The 16878-nt window shown below is 41.9% G+C and overlaps 5 protein-coding genes across 5 annotated transcripts; 4 read left to right on the forward strand and 1 right to left on the reverse strand.

Annotated features, from left to right (window-relative positions):
• Positions 1-1480: 1480 nt before the first annotated feature.
• BCR41DRAFT_356934 (adenosylmethionine-8-amino-7-oxononanoate transaminase) lies at positions 1481-4740 on the forward strand. The gene is made up of 5 exons (XM_022024766.1): positions 1481-1722; positions 1795-1882; positions 2040-2148; positions 2414-3927; positions 4041-4740. The coding sequence occupies exons 1-5, from the start codon at positions 1526-1528 to the stop codon at positions 4620-4622; spliced, it is 2490 nt and encodes an 829-aa protein (XP_021879572.1). The 5' UTR covers positions 1481-1525; the 3' UTR covers positions 4623-4740.
• A 700-nt stretch (positions 4741-5440) lies between these two features.
• On the forward strand, positions 5441-6718 carry BCR41DRAFT_387722 (hypothetical protein). Its single transcript, XM_022027920.1, has 3 exons — positions 5441-5704; positions 5825-5905; positions 6032-6718. Exons 1-3 carry the CDS (start codon positions 5495-5497, stop codon positions 6554-6556), a joined length of 816 nt encoding a protein of 271 aa, XP_021879573.1. The 5' UTR covers positions 5441-5494; the 3' UTR covers positions 6557-6718.
• BCR41DRAFT_356936 (major facilitator superfamily domain-containing protein) lies at positions 6661-9024 on the reverse strand. Its single transcript, XM_022024767.1, has 3 exons — positions 8762-9024; positions 8202-8426; positions 6661-8062 (listed from the first exon to the last, which is right to left on the reverse strand). The coding sequence occupies exons 1-3, from the start codon at positions 8915-8917 to the stop codon at positions 6749-6751; spliced, it is 1695 nt and encodes a 564-aa protein (XP_021879574.1). The 5' UTR covers positions 8918-9024; the 3' UTR covers positions 6661-6748.
• A 5661-nt stretch (positions 9025-14685) lies between these two features.
• On the forward strand, positions 14686-14943 carry BCR41DRAFT_287476 (hypothetical protein; the record flags this gene model as incomplete). The annotated part of the gene is made up of 1 exon (XM_022020295.1): positions 14686-14943. A coding segment is annotated over one exon (258 nt), but the record flags the coding sequence as incomplete, so codon positions are not given.
• A 220-nt stretch (positions 14944-15163) lies between these two features.
• BCR41DRAFT_110085 (hypothetical protein) lies at positions 15164-16756 on the forward strand. The gene is made up of 3 exons (XM_022019379.1): positions 15164-15214; positions 15328-15913; positions 16606-16756. Exons 2-3 carry the CDS (start codon positions 15349-15351, stop codon positions 16674-16676), a joined length of 636 nt encoding a protein of 211 aa, XP_021879576.1. The 5' UTR covers positions 15164-15214; positions 15328-15348; the 3' UTR covers positions 16677-16756.
• Positions 16757-16878: the final 122 nt, after the last annotated feature.

The raw sequence follows: 16878 nt of genomic DNA on the forward strand, positions 1-16878 counted from the left end.
CCCTAAATTTTGCAACAACGCTCACTGGCAGACTGGGACCAAACTTGAGTCTACAGTACATGTACATTTTTTCTTCTAAGTCGTACAAACGGTCTCTTTTTTTTTTTTTGAGGCTAGTGATTTGGGTGTGTGTAAGTGATAAGCACACCCAATTTCAATATTGTGGCTATTAGCTGTTAAACACGCCCTGTTTATGCTGTGTAACTTTGCGGCATCAACACAGTATCGACGCAGGGTGGTATCGGTGGTATCGACACCACAAGATATTGGCAAAGGTCATAAATAATATTATTTTAACGTACTCATTTTGAATAAATTATTTCAAAAAATAAAAAAAAACCGCAAAGACATGTGTCATTTAAAACATGGAATAATATGCATTTTTGTGTTCATGGCTTCCTAGCGAGGACTATCCCTCGGAACAAATGCTGCTCGCTCTTTTGGTTAGACCTTTTCAATTATAATACAAAGCTGCATGAGCACACTTCGATCAGGGCGGTATCCCTTGGATAGTAGAACGGGCAAATATGCCCATTTAGCTTTCATCAACTCATGGGCATGTCGGGTCCAGTTCCTACGAGAAGAAAACAGCCAGCTATTGGATTCTTGCCACCCATATGAGGCTACATGTACGATACGTAGGAGCAAAGCTAGTGTTCCGGGCTCTCGATTTGCATACCAAGGATGCAAACAAAAAAATCAGCAAGGATCAATCAGCAAAATCAGTAAAAATCAATCAGTAGAAAATCATTAAAATCACTTATTAAGCTTGTCATCACGATGCCACTACTGCGCATTTCCCAACTTTCACCTTCTTCTACCCAGATTAAAGATGAATAAGTGTCTATCTCTATTGTTCTCTGCCTCCTTCTTGACTTCTTTTTTGCTAGAGATGTGTTGCCGAGCCAGTTCCCATACTGGTCTGAAAAATATTATAAAAATAAAAAAAATAAAAAATGATTGAATGCAGGCTCACATTGCTAGGATATGTGGCGGTGTTGGCATTCATAGATCTTTTGCCAGCACACGTTGCCACCATACCAACCGCATCAGCTTCTTGGAATATGGTGTCAAAAATACTGGTGGGAAGTGCCTTGCGCATATGGGATCTCAAATATGACCCAAGTTTAAACCCATCACAGCAGTAGCGAGGACTGTGAGGAATTTCCGCGTTAGCCCCGCGAAGCGCCAGAGAAAACAATTATTGGGGAGATCGACTCTCCCTTCACACCTTCACAGGTTTTTAAGTGAAAAGATCATAGTTTTCATATGCTCGAGCAATACCACTCTTCTGCCCATGAAAATTTGGCTAATTTCGACTTGTAACAAATCAAGGGACTTGCCACAATATTGAAATTGGTGACTGCTGGGGTATGTTTATACTGGCCTCCACTAGAAATTTAAAAATGTTGACCCCCAAGTTTGGTAGCCTGTCAGTGTTTGGTGGGTCACAATATGATGGGAAAAAGGGTTTCACTTTCTTTTTGCTCCCTTCACTTCATTTTCACTTTGCAATTGAATTGACATGGCTCATTTGCCCACACGGTCATTTCAGGCCTACCAGGTCTTTGCCGCCAACACTAATGTTGGGAAGACTATTCTCTCAACAGGCCTCGTCCGTGCCGCTGCAGCCTTGTCGATCGGTGCAGATAAACAAAAGAAGACTAAAGCCTTTTATCTGAAGCCTGTTCAAACCGGATATCCTGTTGACTGTGATGCAAGGCACGTTCCATTTCTGCTTTTGTGCGAGCTGTCTTTGTTTCATAAATGATAACCTTTTATTTTCTAGAATAGACATGTAAAAGCATATGCACCTCTTGTAGAGACTAGTCGGCTATATGCTTATCCTGACCCAGTCAGCCCTCATATCGCTACTACTGAGGTAAAACACATCAGATTGTCTTTGCTGGGGAAAGAGCTGAAATGATTTGGTCAGTCACGGTGACTGAAGATCTACATCTACTATTCTGCTGACAATTGATGAGTACCTGGTTCTAAAAAATAATAATAATATACTCATCTTTTTCTTGAAATGGTAGCCTCCACCAGACTCAGAGGTTCTTCAGGCAACAATCAATGCACTGCGCACATTCAAGCAGACTTTGGGACCATCTGATAAAGGATGGGCATTACTCGAAACTGCAGGAGGTAAAAGGAAATAAGATCATAGCATCCTATCAGAATGCAAGCCGATCCGGTGATATCGGAAATGTACTTTACATATTACCAGATCCCCAAACACATAGGCTTTTCTTTTTCTTCCTTTTCAATCAACTTTCTCTTCCTTTAGCCTCACACTCTCTGCACGTTTAATATTTTTAGCTTTCATCTATCCGTCTCATCCTTTCAACTGGAATATTTGAATTCTAATTTTTTGTTTGACCCCGATCTTTAATTTCGTCACCATGTATAGGTGTTAATAGCCCCATTATGTCGGGAGAGCTGCAGTCCAGGTTCTATCGGCCATTGCGGCTGCCTACAGTTTTGGTGGGTGATAGCCATTTGGGCGGGATCTCTACGACATTGACATCTTATGAATCCCTGCATCAATACGGATACGACATCCCTGCATTGCTACTCTTTGAAAACACTTGTCGGAACGACCAGTTCTTGTATAGACACATCCTCAAATTGACAGCGACAGAGGCAAAGGAGAACAGGCCCATTATCTATGCGATGCCTCCGCCTCCACAGAAATTAGCCGATCCAAAGGAAGATGCAGAGCAACTGCAAGAATATTACGAGCAAACTGAGGATCATTTCCGACAAGTGGTTGAGGCGCTGGGTCAATATCATCATCAACGGCTAGATCGGTTGGAATCTCTGGCTGACAAAGCCCGGACTTCGATTTGGTGGCCGTTCACACAGCACCAGACTGTTAAGGAGGTGACTGTAATCGATTCAGCATATGGAGATATCATGACCACATATCTGGAATCCAAAAAAGATACCCAATCAATTGGTACATCCACACAAAATGTGACAGTAGCGAATGAGAGTGATGGCGGGAGGCAGTGGAAATGGAAGGAGATGTTTGACGGATGCGCCAGTTGGTGGACCCAGGGGTTGGGCCATGGATCACCCGAATTGACGCAGTCGGCCGCTTATGCTGCAGGTCGCTATGGACATGTCATGTTCCCGGAATGTGCGCATGAACCTGCTGTCAAGTTGACGGAGACACTACTTGAGACCGTTGGAGATGGCTGGGCCTCTCGTGTATTTTTCTCTGATAACGGCAGTACAGCCGTTGAGGTGGCACTCAAGATGGCATTAAAGGCTAGTCAGGATCGGTATATAGATCTAGGTCAAGCTACAGGGCAGGTGGAGGTGATTGGTATCGACGGTGGATACCATGGTGATACTATTGGAGCAATGAACGCATGTTCACCAAATCTGTACAATGCCCAAGTGACTTGGTATAAATCCCATGGTCATTGGTTCAACCCTCCTACAGTGTTGTTTAAGGATTCTCATTTCCAGGTCACTGTTCCTGCAGAGATGACCAAGGATGGGGCCCCTCTTAAGGTTTCGATCGACAATTTGTCATCTGTGTTCTCCAAATCTCCTCTCTCCTCATCAATGCCATCATGTAGCAATGGTCAAGATCCTCGATTAAAGATTTACCGTACTCATATCCGAGAGACGTTAACCAGGCTGACACAAAAAGAGAAAAGATCATTTGGAGCCTTGCTAATGGAGCCAGTCCTGATGGGTGCTGGTGGCATGGTCTGGGTGGACCCTCTCTTCCAAAGATGCCTTGTCGAGGAAGTGAGAGCCTTCAAGGGGTTTGGAACCGAGATTTCACCCGTCAAAAATCCACATGTCCCTGCTAAGAACAACTGGAAGGGACTCCCAGTGGTGTTTGATGAGGTCTTTACTGGGTGCTGGCGTTTGGGCCGTAAATCTGCAGCAGACATGCTGCAAGTGGTAAGAAAACTTTTTATTTTTATTTTTTAGTATGTGGAACAACCTACTGGCAGCTAATCACTTTTTTCACTCATTTATTTTATTTTCATTTTTATTTTTTTTAAAAAAAAAAGGATCCCGACATTGCTGCATACGCGAAGCTCCTCACTGGTGGTCTGATCTCACTGGCAACTACGCTGACTAGTGATGCAATTTTCAACAACTTTTTGAGTGAAACCAAGACAGACGCACTTTTGCACGGTCACTCATATACCGCACACCCTATTGGATGTGCAGTCGCCAACACCAGTCTTCAGGCATACCGTTTAATGGAATCTCATGGCGACGCAGATCAAGCTCGTCAGGACTGGGGGGCTGCACCGTATGGAGAACAGGGCATCTGGTGTTCGTGGAATCAAAAGGTTGTCAATAAGATCTCAAAGATGAAGCATGTTGCTGGTGTTGTGCCCCTTGGAAGCGTCTTGGCAATCCAGATGCAGGAGCTCGATGGCCCTTCAGGCTATGCGTCCTTGGTCTCGCAAAAAGTGCAATCCAAACTGAGAGAGAAGGAGCATGAAGATAGTGAGATAGAGGTAGCCATCTTTGGACGACCCTTGGGAAATGTTGTCTACATGATTGCATCCCAAGTATCGACCCGAGAACAGTTGGCTAAAGTAGAGAATATCCTTCTTAGAGTCTTGGAGAGCCAAATTTAATCGTTTCATACAACTACCGGGAACATATTTAGAAATCGTACACAATCATTTATAGACCTTATCTCCATATGTTCATTGATAACGAATTATAAACTCTTTAGCTTTGATGTTTTTTCCCTATAACTCAAGGGGTAGCATTGTGTTTACTTCTTAGCCAGTTGTTCGTTTATTATTTATTGACAACCTTCTCTAGCACATTTTTCAGTGCAGTGCCTGCATTGTTAAATCGCACTAGAAAAGTATTATTATTATTATTATTATTATTATTTGGAAGGGGGATGTTGGATGCGAAAGGATTGTTTTGATATTGAATGAATCAGAACTCTAGGATTCTGACGCCTCTGGACTTTTGGCCAGCAAAGGCGCACTTCTCGCGCTCGCTGCCAATTTTATCTTTTTATAAAAAAAAGAATTATGTAGGGACCAAATAAAAGTTTTTGAGGAGGTAGTTTAATGATCTCCCCAGCCAAAGCAAAATATCAAATGTTGCAATGTTTACACCAATTTTTTCATGATGAAACAGATGCTGCGCGCTTTTTCTTGCGTTCAGCAAAAAAAGAAAAATTATGCAATTGTTTGTGCGGCATTTTATTTGGCGCTAAAAAGAGTGCGGCGTTGGATTTTGGCGTCCTTGACTTGAGTTGCCACCAAATCCGAGTGCAATATGAAGGAAACCTTCCTATAGAATTTGTTCACAAACAACAGTAATGGTGCTATGTAGTCGATGCGCTTTTTGGCAAGAAGTGCCACCAAATGTCAACACTTTAAAAGCGCTCTTTTTTTTTTTTTTTTTTTTTTTTTTTTCGTTTCAATACGATCCTCAATCTTTCTCAAAACACCGTTACATTTAGTCTTACACATACTACACAATCATGACACCACAGCCTGAAAAAAGACCAAAGATTAGTTACAAGTCTGAGAACCCATCCTTTACTTCCTACGAGAAGACTCGTCTTCTGGAGGAGACAGATGAAAAGGATTTGCACTATACATTCCTTTACTGGGACATCGCATCTGTTGGGTCCACATCAAGAGATATCCTTTATTATGGTAAAGCCAACTTCACTCTTCAGTCCCCTTCAGTAAGTAAATTGTAAACGAAAAAGAAAAAAAAAAAAAAAAAAAAAAAAAACGAAAAACGAAAAACGAAAAAGCACCAATGAAAGCTGATCTTTATTAACGTGGCTGTAATCATGCTTCAGGAAGATGAATGGAATTCAGGCAAAGTCTATACTGCTTTCTCTTTCTTGCCTATGCTGAAGATCACGGCTCCAAATGGGAAGGTAATTATCCAAACCATTGAAGAAAAAATAAAAATAAAAAAAAATGACCAGTTTGCCATCACTATGTTATATGTTTTAATATCGTGCTAAGCTCCTTTCCTTTTTTTTTTTTTTTTTACATCCCAGACTCTTGACTTATCGGAATCTATGGTTATTGACGTGTTTTTGGCAGAGAGGTTTGGCCTCCTTGGCGAGAACAAATGGGAATCTTTGACGATCCAGTCGTTCTATTCAAGCATCCACTATTTGCGGGAGCGTACTTTCTCTGAAGTTGCTGATGTCCCCAAAGAACATCGCAAGCGCACTCGTGACACCTTTCTGTCGTACACTTTGAAGCGATTCCTTGAGGATCACGAGTTCCATTTAAAAGAGAACGGAAACAATGGTCATTATGTTGGTGACAAACTCTCGCTTGCGGATCTCCATCTAGCTAACATCATCCACTTTTATACGACCCTTCCTTGGGGTCAGATGGCTATTGATGTCTTCAAAAACTACGAAGCTGTTTGGAAGGTCAAGGAGACTGTTGACAAGGTCGAGGAGCTGAAAGCTTGGTATTCCTCAGATAAATTCAAACATTATGAGCAAGGCTCCATTAAATGGTACGAACGTCTAGTGGTTCCTGGTGAGGAGAAGTCAAAGGAAGAGTAGAAGGGAAAATATGCATCGTGAACTAGGCTCAAGTTTTTTTCTTTCCTTGTAGCACTCTCGATGTAAACATGCACCTCGATTGACATTCGATTCAACTTGTTTATTTATTTATTTTTTATATACAAATGTTCATACAATAAATATTAAAGTAAGTCTATGGGCAAATCCCTTTACTCTTTCTCCCATTTGCATTCATTGAGTTTTTTTGAGGCTGTTGCTTGAAGATACCACAGCGACTCTGGTGCGGATAGGAAGTTTACGCACTTCAGGTAAGATTCTAGATGCCAAAATAGTGATCACCGCAACGATAACAGATGCTGCTCCGTAACAAACCAATGGTCCCGCACGCCAATACAAACTGCAAGCAGCAATTGGCCCTGCAGCACGTCCAAGCTGACCCCACGAGCGGAACCTTCCTAAAGCAAGACCTTTGCCAATCGGCTGAAGATCAGCTTTATTGTCACCCTTCGTGGCTTGTTCCGGAACACACTCATCCGATCCCATGTCGCATACAAGGCTTGCCAAACTGGTCAAACAATTAACAACAGTCGCGCTAGTAATGGCAAGCCCAGTAGCTCCTACGTAAAGCCCCCACATCCTTGTTTTCCTTGACCATTCTTGGGCATTCAGCCAGAGAACAATATCTCGGAACACTGACAGATCAAGCTTCTCCTCCAGTGCCGTTGGTTCGACAGAGCCCCCACTGGAAACAAGTGCAATGCATCCTAATCCAAGTGCGGCAGCAGCCATTCCTTGTAAGACCATCCGCTTCTCACCAACTTTATTAGCTTTTCGACGAACATAGCCGCCCTGGATCAAGGACGATAAAATCCCGATATAACCCAACAAAGCACCTTGTTGCATGTGGCTAAAGTCAAATAGGTGAAACGTCAGGAACGTTAATGTGAACTCCATCCCCGAGAAGAGAAACAGATGTGCAAAGTGTGTAAACGAGAGTCGAGCAAGATATTTATGCTGCAGCTGAACAATGGCCTTAGTATCCATGGTGATGGGCGCGGATAAACTTGCCGATCCATTACTGAGAGTGGCAGTAGCTGACGACACTGATCTGCCATTCCTTTCTGCACTGGCCTTCTTTTTCTCTTCCTCAATGGTCTGATGCACTGCCAATCTCCAACTTTCAGAATTTGTCTCTGGGAGCTTGGCGTACAAGTACAAACTCTCCACAGTCAACAGCACCATTGCCAATAGGGCTGATCCCGAGAATGGATGAAGACCGTATTGAGCCAATCCAGGAAAAACAGAAACGAGATCCTTATTGGCAAAGTAGGCGCCTAATGCTGGTCCAATCGTGAATGCGATCGCAAATGCAATTCCTACCATAGCAAGTCCTTTTGAGCGTGTTGCGGGCGTGGTGATGTCAGAAATCATGGCGATAGATAGCTGAACATTACCCTCACTAAGGCCACCGATCACTCTGGAGAGCACAAAAAGCTCAAATGAGCGTGAGAAGAGCCAGACTCCACATGAAACCATGTTGCCAAGCTACTTAGATGAAAGCGGTTGTTGTAAATTTATGTTTGGTTAGAGGAAATCGCTGGGTAGGATGATCATGCGGCAGGTGCTCGTACACAGATCAACCTTAGGAGAAAAGATAAGGAGGAGAGCAAAAAGTCAGGCATACCATGGTGATCAACAACACACGTCGTCTTCCAAGGACGTCCGAGAGCTTTCCTATGATAGGTGACGCAATAAATTGCAAAACGGAAAATAATGAGCCCAAAGCGCCTCCGAGAAGGACAATATCCATACGAGGTGGCCGCTTGACGGTTGATCCTTGGCTATCGTTCAATCCGACCATATTCTGGAAATCCGTGAGACGTGACAACGACCATGCAAGCAACGATGTCTTAATGTCATTATTAGAAGATAAGGAGATTATGAGTACGGGCAGAAGATTGAAACAAGGAAAAGTTAACTGCCTATCCCCGGCCACTCATTCCTAAGGTGAATTTCTGCATTCAGCAAAATGGACAAACTCCAATGAATGTAAAGTACTCCATTATGCTTCCTTGCCACAGTCTTCTTGTTCGATGAGGAAATGTCAATCCTGCTGATTTCAAAAACCCAGATGAATTTTTCCAATTGAATGACTGACAGACCATACAAAAAAATAAAATAAAATAGAATAACAGCTCGACGGCATATAGAGGTTGTGGCGGACTCAATTCTTTCAATCATTACCTGATTGCCATGTTCACTATTGCGATAAAACTGAAGTAATCTCGGAAAGAGCGGCAGGATGATAGTGAAGGCGAGAATGTCAAGCAGCAAGGCCGTAAATACGATCCTTGTGACTTGAGGGACGGACGCTTGAGCTGTCTTTGACTTTATTGCCATGGGAGAATCTGGGTTGGTTTGGAAAAAAAAAGTCTGATGAGAGAAGGAGAGCAAAGGATAGTATAACGATGAAAAGGAGAAAAAGGAGAGGCAGCAAGAAAAAAAAACAGATAGATCGGAAACCAGCTAAAAAAAAAAAAAAAAAAAAAAAAAAAAACTCATTTAGGGTACCATCAGAAGGAAGCGATTGAAACCACGCTGGACTAAAATCAGATAAGTAAATTAAAGACAAGATGGAGATGCGGACAAAGTATCACAAGTGGATAAAAAAGAGATGGAGTTTAATTGAAGTACAACCTCCATGGTATGATACATGAAAATGTACCGCATGTGTTGGGTCGAGACCCTTTTCGAGATCAAATCAAGGACGATCTCAATTTTGGACATGAACTCTGTGCTCGGATCTATTTTTCTATACATGGACAGATGTTTGATCTAAGGAACCAAGAATTAAAATCTATCGATTTATTATTTTTTTTTATTCTCGACAATCGTTTAGCAGATGTGAGTAAATTGAATTTCTTTCAGTAGTATTGATGAGCTTAATGAGATTGATGTAGCTTTGGCTTCATGTCCTTTCATATCACCTGTAAAGGAATCATTTCAGCCTCAGTGAATCATACTGATGTACTAAACTGAACATACGAACAGAAGTATTTTGTCAGTGAATTTACTTTTGTTTTTCCTGTTTTTCCTGTTTTTCCGATGTTTAAGTAAAAAGAAAGTAAAAATAAGTAAAAGCAAATAAAAATACTCATGTTCGTATAGATCCAAACTGTTCAATTCTTGTGTGGCGTGGAGGGAGACATAATTTAATTATGACCACATAACCTTTTTACCGAACTGTTGGGATATGTATTGACGTTCTCTGCATAAATGCCTCCTCTATTTGCACCCTCACAGACTTAAATTTTCAAGAGAAAAGCAAATTATGCACGTCAACCATTTTACTTAGCCCATCTCCACATTTAAAGGGGGATGAACTGCACAACAGAAAAGACTTCATGTATTTGCATTTGATCCTGCAACTTGATACCAATTTCTGGGGAAATAGAGTACGCGACGCGAATGAGTAGAATGATTTCATTCGACATTACAAAAAATGCTTCACACACAACGAAGTCTTTCAGATGCATCTCTTTCCTGCGAATTGATGTGATTTGAAGTTTTATTTTTGTAAACCTACGCGGTGAAAAATGAATTACACTCTACAGCAGCCTTTCAGCCATGTTCAGCATTGACATTTTCTTTACAACTAATCGTCTCCTTTGTCCTACTCGCGCCCATAATTTTGTTTGGCAATCAGCCTCGTGCTATTTACTATCATCGGTACTTTTATGCCGAGTATTCGATCGAAATAGATATGATCGAGGAAATATTTACCATGTTAATAATAAAAACAGTAACAAGTAGTGTTATGAAAGTATATTTTCTCCACTTTGTATTCAACAATCTTCAGTTGCTCTTTTTGCCATTCCTTCTTTCATTTTTATTTGCTTATATTGATCCCCTCGATCCATGCTCAAGATGCTCATGCATATTCTACTGCATTGTATGGTGGTCAAAGCATAACTGACCCTGAGATGACACAGTAGTTTATTATAACCAGTTTTAATATGCACTATTAAAAGCAATCTTGGTAATAAACAATGCAAAGACAAAGGACGTTATTCTTTCCTTCATACTGTTTTTCAATAATGTATAGCACCATCTCCATTATTAACACCAAATGATGTTTCAATGATAGAATCCACACCCACTTGTTCATACAAATATATTCGAACTATAGCTGCGTCAAAGTTATCTCGAAAGCCAAAACATGTTACTCGTGAACCAGTTGTCCTTAAGGACAAAAAAAAAAGACTGTTAATTAAACAGGTTGTTTCTGTGGATTGTCATGGTTTATTAACCATCACTAATAAAAACAAAAAGCAATGCCATGTGGGCACTCAGAAAAAAAAATAAAAAAAAGTATGAGCATTGGGCAACGATCGAAAAAGAAAAAAAAAAAAAAGATTGTTTATTTTGTGGCCATGCTTTCTACTAAGCCCACCCTAGGTTTATAAATTTATTTTTCACGCTGGATGCTATGAGTCAACTTATCGTTTACCAAGATGCTTACCGCAAGACGCTGGGCAGGTTTTTTCTCAAATGGATGATTCCTTTCTTTTCAAGGGAATGTGTATTGAGCGCGAACGGCAAAAATGTATCCACCAAGGTATATAAACATGTGTCTTTAAAACTGTTGTGCAACGAGGTTTTTCTTGATCGGAAACTTTGCCTTGGTCACAAAAAAAGATCAAAAAATCAAATTACGCGCCTTCAACAGATGTTTATAGCTTTGACAAAACGGCTCTTTTTTTTTTTTTTTTAAAAAAAAAAAAAATAATAATAATTAACACTGTATGCCATTGTGATGGCGATCGCCTCGTGCACCAAGAGTGAATCGCCCTCAGTGAACTCAATTGAAAAGGCTGCATGCACAGATTCTATAAGAGCAATGCCTGATCGTGATCGGGGCAAAAGGTTCAGTTACTGTCTTCAAAGTTGTGTTACAACATAGTAAAGATGCACACAAGACACATGTTTATTTTTTACTTAAAAAAGGTCGGTGCTTAATTCTTCCATGAGACGAAACTTACCAAGACGGTGAAGCTGATCATGGCAAAATGAAGGCAAGGGATAATGATAGCAACAGCAAACTGTCTTTGAACGAGGAGGTTTCTTTACTTGCCATGTTCCACTGCTCTTATTTTATTTGATCGTCCATTCCAATATCTGGAGAGCTAAAAGCATTCCGCGGACATCACCTTAATTAATAAAACATTGTAGTTGTTACATTTTATCTTACTAACAGCAGTAAGATGTTGAAAACTCCACAATGTTTTGTGACCCTGTGGCGTGAGAGGAAACTGCAGTGAATACATTCACATTTAATTGGATCGGTTGCAAAGCTGAAGGAGCAAAAGACAAAGAGATAAGGTTACATCCGATTGTTCTTTGCTATTCTCTGCTTTGTTTCTCTCATATCAATAATTCCGTGCGTACCTTCTATAGCTGACAGTCTATTATATAACTATATACAATATTCCAACCGCAACGAATGTAAATAGGTATTCAGGATGGTCGGGTGCGCAGTTCTTGATGCCTTGCAGGAATGTAGCAGCATGAGGTAGAATTGCTGGCCCAACCATGTGGCACAAAAAAGGGAAAAGAGCATTTCTTTCCTTCATATCAAGTTGTGGGATGAGGCACAGCGCTCTCCAATGAGAGACTTGATTACTACTTTATGATGACATTTGATTTGAGATGATAAGTCGATACAAAGAAAAGGCTCTGAGGAGAAGCAACAGAAGTCGCTTAAAGCTATTAAGGAAACCTAGCATTCATGATTATAAAGAGGTAAGCGCCTGGTTGCGACTGGAGGATATGTGTCTATTCATTATACCGCTAGTAAAATAATGTGATTGTTTCCTGCCCTATCCCTAATTTCTGATAACACTTCAATAGCTCTTCACAAGAACTATTTTCTGATGAATCTTAATCAAAGCGTTTGTTGATAGATGGCATAAATAACTCCTGCCTGCTCTGATGATGGGTTATGTATTGCATTGTGCTCAATCGCACTTTCGTACTTTGTAAGCATACTGAGCGCATAGAATACAGCGATGAAAATGATCTACATCCCGAAGCCTTTACCAGTGAAATTCGGTAGTGTTTGTCTGAATTGCAGGTTGCAACGAAAATAAACTGTTCTTTCACCATCTTTGAGCCTGAACTGATTGATGCGTGTATGATTGCGCTTAGAGCAAGTAACAACGAAGAAGCAGACCTGATTGAGCGGAAGCGTGGTAAGGAATATCGTCTTCAGAAAAGCTTTTTTGGCTGGATGGTTTACGCTTGATTCACTATACAGCTCATCGTATCCTATTTAAAGTGCTATAATGTTATTAAAAACTTGAGCAGATGACTGAATATCCTAATTGAAACGAAATAGGGACTGCGCCATTGAGAACAGGAGGTTGGTCAAGTCATGGCAACCAACATATTAAAATAAAGTATATAAAATAGAACAAATTAAATGACACTTACAGTTGCCGGGAATAATCCAGTCGTCCTCTTTTTGTCCATCATTGACTTTCCTTTTTGCCCTCTTTGGCTTGTATCTCGATTTCATACAAATATCTGGCGATTCCCACCTCGGTTTGTTCATTCTTTTCTCCCATTTTTTTTTCTTAAACCCCTTTTCTCTCTACCATCCACGACGTATCTTTCTTCATCATACAAATCTCATTCAAATAACAGTTTCTTTAAACTTTCTGTCTTTGTTCTGGACCCTTATTTCTCTTTTCTTCTTCCTCTCTTCCTTCTTTCTTCGTTACTTCACATTCTCTATCCATATCAATTTTTAACTTCTCGTAGTCGTCTTTAACTGTGATATCCCAACAAACCATCCTTTTTCATTTCATCTGTTTTATTCCAATATTCAATCTGTCGATCGGCCTGTCTTTTGCTCTCTATTCACAAACGCTCAGTTCGCTTTCCCGCTTGCCAATCCACGTTTTCTTGCCTTTTTTTTTTGTGATTTCTCCGCGGGATTTTTTGAGCTTTTGTCCCTCCCCCTTTATTTGATGCTTTCCACACTCGTCATGGCTGGACACAGTCAGTTGCCCCACCTACTTTTCCATGCACAGAGCAATGCTCCTGTTAGCGACACTCACGTACCGCTCTTTGGTCTTTTGGATGACCTTGATAGCCGCCAGCTGCCCAATTTGATCTCGCCCAACCTTTCAATCATATCATTCGATGGAGAAGAGGGCGATGATGACAATATGCAAGAGTATGAAGCCACAGCCAATCCTTACGATAGCTTACAAGACCAACTAGATCAGGAGACGCGGCCGACTACTCCACTTCAGATGATGCGTTCAGCGGGCGCAGGCTTCAATCCAAAACCTGACTCCAAACCTCAGCAACTTCCTTCGCCGTCGCGCCCTTTTTACAGTACATTGTCGTCGTGTCAGGAGCATCGACATCAACAACATGATACTCCAGGAAGTAGCCCCCTTGTACCTTTCTTTGTCCGGGATCAACAACTTCAACTTCCCTTTGATAAGAAACAACTTCAGCCAGATCACCAAATACTCTGTGCCCCCTATGGAGAGCATGTACCTAATGCTTCATTATCAATCCCTATGGTCTATCCTACACCTTCTACTGCGCCATATGAGTCATTCAAGGCCACTATATCTGATCGAACACATTATGGTTATGGTCCCGTGTCTTCTTTCGAATACCACACAGAATCTCAGGCTATGGCTGCCTCCTTCCATCATCCTGATCTACAAAACGTAATACCTACATTTGAGCTTAACCGGGGTTTATTGATGGTACCTCAGACTACTCATACTGAAAACATCCCTTTGTTGGTCTCCTCGCCCGATGCTTTGTTGCTGGGATCGCCTACCATGTCGTGGGCCTCACTTTCGCGCGATTCGTCTCCGGATTACACGCTTACCCCTGCAATTATCAAGCGGCCTGATTCCCGCCCATCCAAGAAACGCTCAGAGTCAACACATTCACGTGCAAGAAACAAGATTTATAAGGCAAAAGCTTTAGTATCCAATGTTCACCATGCCGAAATGGTGTCCTCTGCAGAGGATCCCTCAAAAGGACCATCCAACCAATCCAATGAAGTGGTGGCTACCTCTGGTTCTTCGACTTTTACCATAGGTGTATCAGCTAAACGCAAGTGTCGAATTCGCCAAGTGAAGCATAGGTTTAAGCCTACATCTTTTGAATGTAATGTTCCTGGTTGTGGCAAGACTTTTTCTAGGGCCTATAATCTGACATCACATATGAAGACTCATTCCTCAGAGCGACCGTTTCAGTGTGGGTCATGCCATTTGGCGTTTGCGAGACGTCATGACCTAGAGCGGCATGTGCGTCTGCACACAGGAGAAAAACCTTACACTTGTGAAGACTGTGGATGTGGTTTCATGCGGAATGATGCACTACATCGCCACCAGCGGATCTGCGGACATTCAGCCACAGCGACAATCTTATTGGCTCAGTACCGGCAGCAACATCAACATCAGCAACAGCAATAATAGCAATAATAGTAACATTGTACAACATGTAGATTAAATAAATTTGAATTTGAATATAAAAGGTTATATTTTTTCAAGTATGCAGGGCGTTTCACAGGGGCATTGACCTACCAATTGTTCTTCCCCGCATAGCTGTCGGATCCACTTTTTTTGTATTCCGGTTGACATTCCGTTTATTCGCGTAACAGTAAGAAAAAAAAGTGATCTGCATCCAGAACCCATTCCGCATGAGCATGCTCATTCCCATTCTTGCCTCTGCATTCTTTACTTTACCTGCGACTGCACCTTACGTGCTGCCAGTGGGAATAACATTCAATTATCATGAGTCCTTCGACTTCCCCTCAGGCTGATATCATTTCGCTACCAACATTATCTTCAGTTCCGGTGTCTGCATCTGAGAGTACAAGGGTTACAGCGTCATCTTTTGTTACACATACCCATATCGCCACTATTACTTCTAGATCAGCTTCTCCTTCATCAAATCCTAGCTCATCACCAGTAAAAATCTCTCCTCGCTCTAAATCACCTCTGACCGGACAGAACGACCGTGAGCCCTGTGGCCACAGTGACCAGGCAATAAATAGTGAGGATGAGCAGCTGAACCAGATTCTTTCATTACCGCAGCAGGAACAGCACCGACAGCGCACTCATGGACGGAGTAGAGAGTCCTCCCCACTCCAGGCGCGGACAGCATCACCTTCTGAGGAATCGACAGGTGCTACGATAGCAGCAGCAGCGGCGGCGGCAGCAGCATCATACACATCACAAGAACTTGCGATTGCATACTCCATGATCACTTCAACTCGACAAAAGCAGAAGCGTGAACAGACACACAAGACACAACAATTAACACAAACGCAAGACATGAGGCCACGGCTAAGACAAAGTAGGTTCCCTCCATAGAAGAAAGATCTATAAGAAGTGCTTTTTATAATGGACTACCCCGCATTTTTACTCCACAGCAGTAATTGTTTACAGTGTGCTGGATGATTTTTCTCACCATGGAGGCGAGTGATGATCGAGTGGGTATGTATGTTTGCGTTATTGTGTGTGTTTGTGAGTCTGAATATGAAAAGAATCACAGAGAATGACAGAGTATCTGTTAATTGTTCTTTGTAATGCAGTCAATCGGTCGTCAAAAGACGGAAATCGGAGCACGTTGTCGGATGGGGTTCATGTGTGTGTGGTTACAATCCTGGTTATTGGAAACATGCACACACATGAGTACAGTTGTCCATTTTTGTGTTGGCACAAGAAGTCGTGAAATGTCCCGTTCCCTCATCGCTCACCGTTTTCCATCCTTGACTTCTGTGTCTCATTTCCTCCATTCCCTCCATCCCCCTGTTGTTTTAAACTATGGAGGATCATTCTGCAGAGGATCATCCTCCGTCAGATGTTCATCATGCTTACTCTGCTCGCATTCCTGCCTCTACCACTGCCTCTGCCTCTGCCTCTGCCTCTGCTTCTGCTTCTGTATCTGCTTCTGTTTCTGCTTCTGTTTCTGCTTCTCATGCTCCACCTGAGCAAAATCGTGCAAATCCAGACTATAATAAATTACATCTACATCATCTATATCAGCATCCATCACTAGACCATGGTCAACAGCACCATCATCACCAGGAACATCAACAAAACCCCCCTTATCTTGACAAGGACTATTCTAACCAGCATCACCAGAAGCGCTCGGAATTAATCTCTTCTTCCGCCTCGGCTCCAGCTCAAACCTCGTATTCTCTGCAGACTGATCATCCACATAGTCAACACTCCTTATCTCACTCATTTCTTAAGCCAGGAGTCGATCGAAGCCACATGAATGGAGACTCCAATCATGGTGATGCTTGTTCTTCGTTG

The sequence above is a fragment of the Lobosporangium transversale genome (assembly GCF_002105155.1).
Source record: "Lobosporangium transversale strain NRRL 3116 chromosome Unknown BCR41scaffold_28, whole genome shotgun sequence".
Taxonomy (NCBI): Eukaryota; Fungi; Mortierellomycota; class Mortierellomycetes; order Mortierellales; family Mortierellaceae; genus Lobosporangium; species Lobosporangium transversale.